Source organism: Vespa velutina, chromosome 17 (genome assembly GCF_912470025.1).
Source record: "Vespa velutina chromosome 17, iVesVel2.1, whole genome shotgun sequence".
NCBI lineage: Eukaryota > Metazoa > Arthropoda > Insecta > Hymenoptera > Vespidae > Vespa > Vespa velutina.
Genome location: NC_062204.1, coordinates 4178361 through 4190763, shown reverse-complemented (window position 1 = coordinate 4190763; position 12403 = coordinate 4178361). Strand labels below are relative to the sequence as shown.

At 43.1% G+C, this 12403-nt stretch overlaps 2 protein-coding genes across 2 annotated transcripts in view; both read right to left on the bottom strand.

Moving 5' to 3' along the window:
* The window catches only part of LOC124955205 (dynactin subunit 6), a 73924-nt gene extending 69800 nt beyond the window's left edge, over positions 1-4124 (bottom strand). Inside the window, exon 1 of the mRNA XM_047509317.1 lies at positions 4091-4124. Coding sequence (XP_047365273.1) covers positions 4091-4109 — 19 coding nt within the window. The 5' untranslated portion in view covers positions 4110-4124. The remainder of the gene's footprint in view (positions 1-4090) is intronic.
* Positions 1-4124, bottom strand: part of LOC124955184 (probable nuclear hormone receptor HR3) — a 72459-nt gene extending 68335 nt beyond the window's left edge. The window contains exon 1 of the mRNA XM_047509253.1: positions 4091-4124. Within this exon, the coding sequence (XP_047365209.1) occupies positions 4091-4109 (19 nt within the window). The 5' untranslated portion in view covers positions 4110-4124. The remainder of the gene's footprint in view (positions 1-4090) is intronic.
* Positions 4125-12403: the final 8279 nt, after the last annotated feature.

Genomic DNA, 12403 nt, shown 5'->3' with positions numbered 1-12403 from the left:
CGGCTACGTGTGCGAAATAAAGAGCGAGAGAGAGAGAGAGGGGAGGGGGAGGGAGGGAGAGAGAAGAGGTAGGCCTTGGAGGCATGGAGAAGCAGAGAACTTGAAGGTGTCGTGGAGGAGGCATGCCGGTCCATGGTCGTCGACACGAACAGAGATGGAGAGATGAAGAAAGAGAGGCGTGAAGTCAAAGACTGGGTGTATGGGAAAAGGAACGAGAGAGAGAGAGAGAGAGAGAGAGAAAGAGAGAGAAGGGGAAGGGAGGAAGGGAAGTAGTAAGAAACAGCTGGTAGGTTGAACGAGCGAACCGAGTTCAATGACTGAGGAACGGCGTTGCGACGACGGCAACGGAGACGATAACAACGATGAAGACGATCGTTCTTCTCTACGAGAAGAATGAGAAAGAGGGAAAGATAGAAACATGAGTTTGAAGTTAGGTAGGTAGGTAGGTAGGTAGGTAGGTTGGAATAGAGGTGGGTAGACGCGTCGACGAACGCGCGAGTTCCTCCCTGCTGCCGATTTATTGCGTCACGCCGACTCGCGAACGTATTCGTCGACGTAAGCAGAAGGGAGAAGAGAACTCGCGCTGCCTGGAATCCGCGGCGTTATGACTCACGATAGGTAGATATACCACCGTCAAGGTCTCGAGCTTCTCTTCCCCTAGTCGAAGGAGGAGAGAAGAGAGACCTTCCTCGTTTCGCTTCGAAGCCTTTTATGATTTTAACACCTTCACTCTCGACGTGTCTTCTATCTCATCTCTATTTTTTATATTCCAGATTATGGAGATTCTTTTAAAACCGTTTTTCAATCAATCGGCCAAGCCTGCCGATAACTGTAGATATTACCTTTTTTATACGAAGAGTCGAGCACAGTGTTAGAAAAGAGGAGCGGCTTTCCCTTTCGAGACTTTTTCCCTCTTTTGATCGCCGATGATAAGCAATTCGACCTTTCGCCCCTCGAGCGCCTACCAAAAAATCTCATTAAAATATCATTATTACGACATTACGCTCGTTACCGTTAGTAGCATTCGCTCCGAACCATGGAACATGAAATATTTGTGAGGAGGATCGTGCTCGGGCGAAGCTTTCGGTCATGGGCTCTTTCTCCTTCTCCCTCCCTCCCCCTCCCCTTCTCTCTCTCTCTCTCTCTCTCTCTCTCTCTCTCTCTCTGTATGTGTAACGGTACTTTCCGACGTAATTTGGGTAGAACCTCCCACAGACTCGTATAATCTCGGTTCATTGCCTGCTGATTTCTTTTTCTTTTCTTTTCTTTTCTTTTCTTTTCTTTTCTTTTCTTTTCTTTCCACGTGTAGGTAGGTAGATATGTATGCATGTATGTATGCATGCATGTAAGTACGTATAAATTTTCACATTTTTGTCACACTTTTATGAGGCAATCCTCGTGTTTTCTTAGATCATCGTTCGGAAGTAGAGGAGCGTAAAGGTACACGGTTACGCAGTGCTTCATTCGCTTATCTATTCATCCACCAAACTTCCTCTAGTTTCTCGTCACCTTCTCCTTTGTTTGCTCGTCGACAGTATTTCCCTCGAACTCGCTGCTCGTCACCGTGAGAGACGATTTCGTGGAATATCTCGCTTGGTTGGAAGGCGAACCTTTCGTTCTATTCCCTTGACTATCTTTTGTTTCATTTTTTTTACGATCCTTTCAAAGCTTTCCCGCGAGGAGGAAACTCAAATTTTCAAAGTTTTAAAAATATAACAATGAATTTTATCGTAGTATTATTCAAAAAAGGAAAAAAGAAAAAAAAAAGTATTCACACCTTTCACACAAAATATGGTTGGACGTTGGTGAAAATATTCGTCGATGAAAATGTAAATGGCAGGATGGCCGAAATTCGTCGAAATGAAATTTGCGAGCGTGACAGGGTGAGAGAAGTGGACGATCTTCGGACGCGTGTCTCCGTGTAATTAAAATCGACACCGTGGACGAGCGAACGTCCTGGGTGCGTAGACGAAGAGAATGAGCGAGAGGCGAATTCGGTGGGGTGGTGTAATCGACGAACAAAACGGGAATCGCACGTGCGTAAAATGTTCACGCGCGGATAGAGTCCTCTCTCTCTCTCTCTCTCTCTCTTTTTATTAATATTCCACCGAGGCTCGTATATCGAGGTTATTTTAGCGTCGACATTTACCAGTGTTACGTATGTATGTATGGTGGAGCACAATGCAACCCGCGTTCGGATAAACGAGTTGGCGACGTGTCGGAGAGAGAGAACTCGGTTTTGTACAAAAGCTAACATGGCTTTAGGACAAAAATCATGAAATCGTGAAAAACTATTCTGCTTTTAATCCTGTTAACGTCAGAATCTTTCTTGTTGGTCCGCTGAAACAGAAGTTCGAAAAGATTTCCTTTCAATACATTATGACAACTTCGAGATGCAAATTCTTTTGAATGACTATGTAATAGGCCAAGGATTAGAGATGCAAATACGAAGGGATAGCAGGCTATATAGCAATCCTATCTTTGTGCGTCTCTTTTTCTCTCTTTCAATCCTCTTGAACTTTCAGAGAATTCGAAGTTAATCTTGCACGAAAGTATTAGTGACCTGAGTCGAGAGAAAGAGGGAGAATATGCGAATGCGTGAACGCGCGAACGTACCGCGGTCGTCCTCATCGTGCGCGCGCGCGCGCGCGCACGAGAGAGAGAGAGAGAGGGAGGGAGGGAGGGAGGTAGGGAGGGAGGGAGGGAGGGAGAGAGAGAGAGAGAGAGAGAGAGAACGAGAGAGCGTGCACGCGCGCGCACACGGACGTGTCGGAGGGTTCGTCGACCCCCGAGGCTTTTGTTCGCGTCCCAAGAGTGGCGAGTCTCCGTCGACGCGTAGAGTTCGAAAAATGAACGTCGGCGCCGTCCTTTCATTCGGGTCTTTGGGCCCAACGCTAATTCATCTATACGCTTAGCTTTCTGTGTGAGGGATAAACCTGGCATACTAATACAAGTCTGGCCGAGTTAGGTAATCGATCGCAACGCCCTTACGCGCGAGCCAAGGTCTTTGCCACCTGTCACGAAAAAGAGTTTCACCTTCTTTTACTACCTGCTTCATTTAGTCTCTCTTTTCTCATCCCAAAATCTGCTTTTCGATCTCTAACCTTTCCCCTTCCTTCTCAAATAATCGTCCAAAGATTTCTTTTATTTTCTTCTCTATTTTGTTTTTTTTTTTTCTTTGTTTTTCATTTTTCCATAATTTAAGCAAATTCGATGGATTAAATTTGAACAGCTCTCGATGATTTCAACGTGGTCAACCTCGTATAGATTTTATATGAAGTCACGTGTGCATGATGCTTTTTCGAAAATGTCATTTCGGATAATCGCGTTGGTTGAATATTTTCCACCATCGATGTCGGTGCTTTCGATCGATCGATTCAACAAAAGTGAACAAACTAGAAATAATTAGAGGACGTTTTCATCGAACGATGGAAGAAATGCCTCCTGGTTTATTTAAATAATTATTTTCTCAATTATTATCACGGGCTATGCGTCATAGGTTTAACTAACAAAGTAGTCGCTCAGCGTTGTCGTGGACGGAATCGATAGGAAAGGCGGGAGAGTGCGGTAAGTCGAGCACGCGGAAAGCGATCCATCTACTCGAACGAAATAGAGAGAGAGAGAGAGAGAGAGAGAGAGAGAGAGAGAGAGAAGGGTAGGAGGGAGGGAGAAAAGGGGTAAGAAGAGGAAGCAAGTTTAGACGAGAAGATAGACGAGAAGATGGTAAACACGCGCGGATCCAGGAACCAGAAGAGAGCCGAGCCGAGCCGACCGTGTTGCTCTCCGCGTCCGCCTTCGTCATCAGTGTGTTACTGACCTCGAGTGACCCTGCCATCGTGACCGCAACACGGTCTCTCTTACCTTCCGCAAACGAGTACCGACCGATCGCTCTCTTTAAATTCTTTCCATTTATATTCTGCTTAACCCTATCGCTACTCTTCTCGACTTTGTACAAAATACAAAAAATAATAGAAAAACTTTGTTTTGAAAAATTTCACATTCGTAATAGTAGCTTAAACACATCGATAAAGATTCGTTCAGAGGTAACTGATAAAAAAAAGTATGAAAAAATTTCCAAGAAAGGACTTACCTCTTATAGTGCTAGGCATGATGTCCGAGATCACATATCCTGGTATCCAAAAAGTTAAAGAATCCTCCGTTTAACTCGTGTCACCTTTTTTTTTCTTTTTGGTTTCACAATGTATATAATAGATATGTATATGTACGTAAGTATAAATATATGCGTAAATATAATAGATATATATATATATATATAAATATAAATATATATATATATATATATATATATATGAAATAGGGGGTAACACTAAATAGAAATCGTTCACTCTCGTCCTCGAATCGTCCTCAGGTCGCGCACCCTCACCGTCGCCACCACCCTCGCCGTCGTCAAAGTCGCAGGACGACGACGCTAACACCGCATACCGCGCAACGTCACCCTCGGCACACTGTTGTTATATACCAACGCACTGCTCGCGAGCGCGGACGCACGACGATTAGGTGGGCAAACTACGCCGACGAGTTCTCGTCCATCGATCGTCGATCCGAGTTCTCCTATCCCTCTTTTTCTCCTCCGACTTCCTATCGCGAACAATTCTATCTATATTTGGGACGTCCGTTTTTAACGAACGCGACGCCAGCCAGCTTTTAATTTCCGTGATTACGTTCGCAGCTAATCTTCCTTCCTTTTCCTTATTATCTTCCACGAAACGCCAAACTCGAACTCGTTTTCGTGTTAGGTAGATCGACGATCGATCGATCGATCGAAGGCGTTCGACAACAAGCTCCTCCCACAAGTTCTCCACGCTTTGTTCGCAAAGGCAAGAAAGGAGGTTCTTAACATTAACGAGATACGTCCTTCTCTCGATCGCCAATGTAATTTGGTCAAGATCAAGAGTCGGTAGGAAACTGGGAAGATGTATAACAATAGCAGGAGGACGCAAGACCCGTCGTCCGTCGTCGTCGTTGTCGTCTTCTTCGTCGTCGTTGATCCTCGGCCGAGCGTTCGAGCGTCCTCCTCCTGGCCTCGGTGCTTGTCATCGGCGACAAAAGAAGCCCGTTTTCCTCCCAAGTTAGCCGTCCTTTTTCCCACCCTTTTCTCTTCTTCCTTCTTCGCTTTTCTTTTTCCTCGATTTTCTTTTTTCAACGGACTTGAAACGGTTCCGGAAAAGCGGGAATCCTCCTTTTTTCTTGCTTTTCCTTCGTTCGTTTCTTCCTTCGGAAGGAGGAGGAGGATATTCGAGGACGAAAGCGATACCTCTCGAGAAATCGGCGCCTTCTTCGCGTTTACCTATAAACGGATGTTCCGCGTGGTGGTCCGGTGGTGGTGGCCGGTGAGTGACTCTACCGCGAACAGCACGGAGATCCACAGGTGCTCCGTACGGTCCTCTGTGCCCTTACCACTGCCACCCGCCACCCCCACTCTGCTCTCCCACCGCCATCGACACCACCACCGTCGGTTGAGCCAGCCAGCGAGCCTCTTCCGCCTCCTTCTCCTCCTATTCCTCTCTTGCTCTCCCTCTCCCTCTCCCCCCTATCTCTCTCTCTCTTTGTGTTGCCCCTACCTTTCCCTCCTCCTTCTCTTCTTCTTCTTCTTCTTCTTCTGTTTCTTCTTCTTCTTCTTCTTCTTCTTCTTCTTCTTCTTCTTCTTCTTTTCCTTCTCCTCCTCCTTCTCTACCGGAGATCAGAGAAAAAGGCCCCCGCTTCTGCTTCGCGTTACACGCAGCCCTCTTCCGCGATGGGCTCGTCACTCGGCTTTGCACCGTTCACCGTTATTCCGCTCGTAGGGCACCCTCTTCTTATCCAATCCTTCTCTTTTTCTTCTCCTTCCTCCTCCTCCTCCTCCTCCTTCTTCTCCTCTTTCTACCTTCTCCTTTCACGGAATGAAATATCTCGGATCAACGGAGGGCTGTGCTCGCGAAAAGGAGAGTTCCGGTTGTCTCGCCATCGACGAAATTAACGTTTTGCAGTAAAGGAAGTGGTTTCTTTGGCTTTTCTTAAAAAAAAGAAAAGAAAAGAAAAGAAAAGAAAAAAAAGGAAAAAAAAACGAAAGAAAAAGAAAAGTTTTTTAATACCAAGTCAATAAGGTCAATAACGTAGAGCAGGTCGTCGTTTCGTCGTATCAAAATTATGCCGAAGATATTCGATCGGTATTCGTCCGTCCATGCGAAAAATCACTCTCAGCAGAATCGAACTCTTGACTGAGTTGGCATCCGAGAAGTTGAATAACCTCAGTTTTCATTAATCGAACGTCATAGCAAAAATTCCTCTTATTTTTCCTTTCCTGTTTTCGATCGTTCGTTTCGCGGGGAGATACAGAGAACGATCCTAAGGAATAAAGGATGATCCTTTACGAGGACGAAGGCATATATACGCATGGATTTGCGATGATCCAAAGAACGATTTTCTTCCTCGTGATGAGGCCAAGCCCGACCGTTTGCTGCCGGCCGAACGTGAATATTCCGATGGTCATTGACCTCGGGGCTGGTCTTTAGCGCCGAACCCAAGGCTAGTAGTCTCTCTAGAAGTAGAAGCTATAGGTATATCTACTTCTAGAGAAGTATATGCCTCGCTAGAATCCTTCACCTATGGCACCTTCGACTTTAATTACCCAGTCGCGCCTTTCGAACAAAAGAATATAACTATCTTGATTCTCTTGGTGAATTTTTTTTTTTTTTTTTTTTTTTTTTTTTTTTTTTTTTTTTTCCATATATAAAATAACACGATTTTAAACGCGTATATCTACCTACGTGAAAATCAAAGCGAAGCGAGCTTCTTTCGTTTCCGTATAAACGATCCATATATGACTCATGTTTATCGTACGTTGCTCAGCAATAATATTAGAATTGTACCGGAGTGTCAGGATCAGCAGATAAAATTGATATGCCTTTAATATATATAAACACATTTTCAGTATAATCGCAAACGCGAGCAAAATAATCGAATCGTATTCTTGTTACGTCCTCCTCTTCCTCTTCCTCCCCCCCCCCTCTCTCTCTCTTTCTCGTTCCTCTCGCACTTTCTCCTTTCCTCCTCCTCCTCCTCCTCCTCCTCTCTTCTACCATCGCGGACATCCTCTCTACGCACGCGTTTACTCTCGAAGATTTGACCCACCGCACTGCGATTAGGTTGAACCCAAGTCGAGTGTACCACCTTGCTACGAACTAAACGTATCCACCCACGCGATCGTAACGAGGCTACCAACTAGAAGTCTCGAGGAAAACATTCGTATAGCTCGCGAAACGGTAAATTTACTGTAAACGATATAACTTACTACTCGTGGCTACGCTTTCAGAAGAATGATCATGCTCGTTTAATCCTACCATTCCTTTTAATTGCTTTACGACCGGATAAACTTTCGGTAAAGCATTTATCATGACGAAACTGCAAAAGTAAGAAGAAAATCTTGTTATTCTTATCTTTCGTAAACTTCATCGAAGATATTAGCAACTTCTTCAAGACTTGAGAATAAAAAAACTTTGAAGTGGTCTGCATAAAGCGATCCGTTGATTATTAATGTAACGGGAATAAACTAAAATCGACTCTCGCATATTTCTGATGACCGAAATTTCAATAACTTTAACTTTAACTTTCTACAAATACAGGAAGAAAGATAATATATATCTTGTTGATTGGTTCGTGTACCTAACGGTTTTTAATCTCGCTTACGATCCGTCATACGTGAATTATCATAAAAGAGTAGAGAAAAGAAGGTTCGATTAATAGAAAATCCAGCTCGTTGATACGTAAGACAACCGAGGTAAAGGGCTTCGCTTCCGCTCTTCGTCATTGTTTTCTTCTCTCTCGCGAGTCCTTCCTCCTCCGTGTAATCTCTCCCGAGCCTCCTACGCGAATAGCCTCTGGCTTTGTCTCCAAGAATAGCGAGAGAGAAATCCTAAGGCTCGTAGAATTATTTCTAGCCTCTTGCAGACATCGAACAAAGATATATTCATATATCTATCTCATACACATCTTTTTATTGTTCGATAGGCCAATGGGATCCGATTAGAGAGGCCGATTAGACGCTTTCCAAAGATAGATATTAATTGTTCAACTTATTATATCGCAAAAGGATTTACGATGATCGAGAGGGGTGGAGGGAGGAGGAAGGAAGGAGGTCCCCAATGAAATCCTCTTCTTTCAATTTCATATTTATCGCATGACATTCGATCTTCTCGTCGAAGCGTGTCGCCTACGCGTTCATCCGCGAAGCGATCTTCGACAAGACGACGAGTTTCTCTCCATTGACGAAGAAAAGGAGACGCGAATCTCGATGACGCGATTTCGGTTAACGGTCCCTCGTACTTCCTCGCGATTATTCCAATCTCCCCGGAATACCTCTCAACGTTTCTATATCCTCCGAGAGATCGGTTCCTTCGAAGGGAGAAGAAAAACTTGCCTGACTTCCATTCTCTCCTGCAACTATTCTATGCTCGATACGAATCCTCGAATTCTGTATTTCTTTAATAAATACCTTACACCAATGAAATTTTTAATTACGTGCGAAATCATTAAGACATTCGTCAAATCTATTTCATCATAGGTTTTCTCGTTTACTTTTTCTACAGGAAGAATTCTATGCAGCGTTCATCCATCCATTTCGCATCGCCATTGTTACGCGTGCGTCGCCGTTCGATAGAATGGCGAGGAGGAGACGATGAAATAGCGCGCGAAGGATCGACCAGGCGAGCGAGCGGTTCGCAACGGTAAAACGTAACCGTTGTGCCCCCGACTGCGAGAGGCCGACTCGTGAGAGTGAGAGGGGCAGTGGAAGCGTGACGATAGCCGGAGGAGTGGGGGGAGCCCCCTCTGACTCTCGACGCACGATGTAACACTGCCAGATAGCGGTACCCAGCATCCCCACCGTCGTCGATGGAAACGTCTTCGAGGTTCACGGACACTCGTAATTCGTGGCTATCGCGTGCACCCCACCATCACCCGCCGCCGCCATCACCACCGCCAGCACCACCACCCTATCCTATCTCCGTTTCGCCGCTTTTTATTTTCTTTTTTCTTTTTCTTTCTTTCTTTCTTCCTTCTTCTTTTTTATTTTCTTTTCTTTTTCTCCTTTTTTTTGTTAAGCCTTTTCCTTTATCTTTTTCTGTCTGTGTGTGTGTGTGTGTGTGTGTGTGTGTGTGTGTATGTATGTTTTTTTTTTTCCTTTTATTTTTATGGGATACGAGCGAACAGAGAACCGGTATTTTATGATCGGGTCAAAGCCGTATCGTAGTCCTCGAAAAACTCACGATTAAATACTGATTAAGTTTTCTCCCGATTTATGCTTCTTCATCCGTTTTTAACGTTCCGCTCGACTTATCAGCTCGATCATTATCACATCTTGACTTAGAATCGAATCGAACAAACCTAATTCTTATTTTTGCTTCCTTCTTTAAATTAATTTAATTGACTTTAATTTCAAATGTCATAGAACGTTCGAAATCTCGAGAGAATCCAGTTGGATCGATAACTTGACCCACTATTCTACGTTTTAACGTAGGACAATTCCACGATTGTTAACAACGCTTTACGTTTGTTGCACAAGATCGACACGGGTAGCTGGAAATATATCTACCTAAAAAATACATATTCCTCCACTTTCGTCAAGATATGAGACAACTTCTTTCTTACTTTCGATAGGACGTATCGTTCGATCGAGATCGAAAAAATAAATTTTCTTTATCTAAATGATATCACTTAGATATGCGTATAAATCTTACACGTACGATTAATTCTTCGTCTTGTGTCACGTAACGTTATTCGCCAATGGTCCTTTGACACTCGTTACTCGTAAGGGATATGTTCCTACGATCATACTCGTATAAGACTAATCATGAATTATAGTAAAGACGCGCGAACTCTGCATGGAAGAGAGTAGTGGTTTAAGAGCTGTGTATCGAGCATGTTAGTCGGTTTCCCATAGATTTTATCCGACGATAGAAAACGGGGAAGCGGGCAAAAGCTGGCTGACGTCGTCGTCGGGTCCGACTTTAACGGACCCCCGCGGTAGGGGAGGAGACGGAAGGAGACGAAACGGGATGGCACTTTGCCGGGTTCAAAGTCGGCCGCGGCTACGACGCGGTGGCGGCTTCTATTCGGGGCTACCTTTCGAATGGCGTATACGACGTCCGACAGTCGACGGTAAATACTGGCTAACGGTTCTGTCGGGTACGCGTAACTTCGTTCTCTCATATATGCCGCAAAAACAATATGCGACATATCCGATACATCACCGTGGAGGAGAGAGATTGTGCCGACCTCATCCACGCTTAGATCTCGCGCGATTATCAACTACGAGCCTCTACGAGTTCGTCGCTGACATTTTCTTTATACACTTTGTAGAATACTCGCTCGTTTTTCTTTTCACCGCCGTTTCCGCTTTACATATGTATTATGTATCGAACTATGCATGTTAACGATCGTACGAACGATTGGAAATTAATCCGATGAATCCTTTCTTTCTTATAGTCTTCTTATAGAAAAGAATTTTTTTCATTTATCGTCATGTTTTAACCACGACCGATGCCATTATCGACAGATACCGACGTATCTATTATTAATTTACTTTAATTGTCTTTCCATGCAAATCGATTATCAAAGAGATTATCGAAGAGAGCGAACGATGATCTTTTAACGGAGGCTCGATCAAAGATACGATAAAAAAACGGTAGATCGATCGACTCGACGACCGATCAAACAGCTTCCGTCTTATAATTTGGAGACGCTCGATTTCGTGTGAAACGATTCGTCGAATCGATCGGCAACATATATTGCGCTGGTTCAACACACCGAAAGGTGTCGAGTTGTAGGGGAATGGGGGAGGGAGGAGGGGAGAGAGAGAGAGAGAGAGAGAGAGAGAGGGCTTGCCAGGCGGTTAAACGCCCACGGCAATCAACGGTACATCGCGTTCCCTAGTAATGCCTCGTACTGCGTAAGTAAATACGATTTTTAGCCACGATCCTCTTCGGAGACCTTTGTTCCATCGCGTAAATGTATAACGGATGAATATCTTCTACGAAAGTAATTTAAATCGTCTGAAGAAATGCAATAATTTACGTGTACTTCGAAACATGAATATTTAATAATTCTTCGTCGTCAATTATTTTCATCGAATAACGAAAATACTCGATGTAATATGATCAGTCCGTTCATTGATATTTTCGAACATCATTTTCTTTATTTCTCCTCCTTAATAAATCTTTCGTAATCATTTGCATTAATTAGCGCGCCTGAAGAAAGGCAACGCTCCAAACTTAGTCGATAACGTTGCTTGCGAATGCCATCTGTCGGAAAGAAATTTTTTTTTTTTTTTTTTGTAATTCTTACAGTAGGCAATGCCGTCGTACTATCGTGTAGTAGAAAATTTCTGTGTAAAAAAGTGTTGCCTACTGTAAGGATCAACAAAACATTTCTTACCGATAGATGACGTTCGCGAGCAATATTATCGACCAAGAATGGAGGAAGAGTTGTTTACGTTCAAATGGTGTAATTAACATTTACAAATAATTATAAATAATTCATTAATTACTGTAATATTAACAATAATCCTGAATAAAGCTTAATAATAATGTTTACCGAGTAAACAACGCAGCTACCGCTGTAACGTTAGATAACTGTCCTATCTTGTACCGATAAGCATTTGTTCCTTGAAATTTCACCAACCAACAAAATCGATCCAAGAGAAAAGAAAGATTTAGATCCAAATTTTATAGATAGCATTTACTAAATATAAATTTCTCCTCATAGTGAAACGTGAAATGACGTTGAGCGAAACGTAGAGTTATTATTTTTTATGATTTACAATTTGATTATAGATTCCAAATTAACTGGAGATATTGCCTGGCATGGTCACGGATATTCTATCGGCATAAATCGAAATTAAGTTCCGCTCCATGATGCGAGACAATAGGATTAGAATAATTATTTTGCATTTTTTACGTTCTTCCTCGACCGTTTAAAAAATTTTACGACATTTTCCATATAGATAATTTATGCGATTGAACGATTTTATAAGAAAACACAAACGAAACATATCCACCTCTATCGTACTTTCAGCGATTAGCATAGAAATCATACGGAACAACATTCATCGCACCAAAGTCCATAAACCGATGAAAAAACCGCAACTCGCGTTGAGTGCTCTCGAAGCGTAAAAGGAAAAAATGAAAGGAATTTACATCTTCTGGAGATTAATGACTTTCATTACGTGAGTCTGTGAATTATTTTGTAATAACCTTGTTTTTTTTCCCCTCCCTATATAAATAATAATACAAATACGTGTATAGAAAGAAAAAAAATAATTGAGAGCATATCTCGTAAGACAGTAAAAGATTCCTTGGGGAATCTATTTCTATTGTATATCCTTGTTGGGAGGAATCGAGCCCTTGTA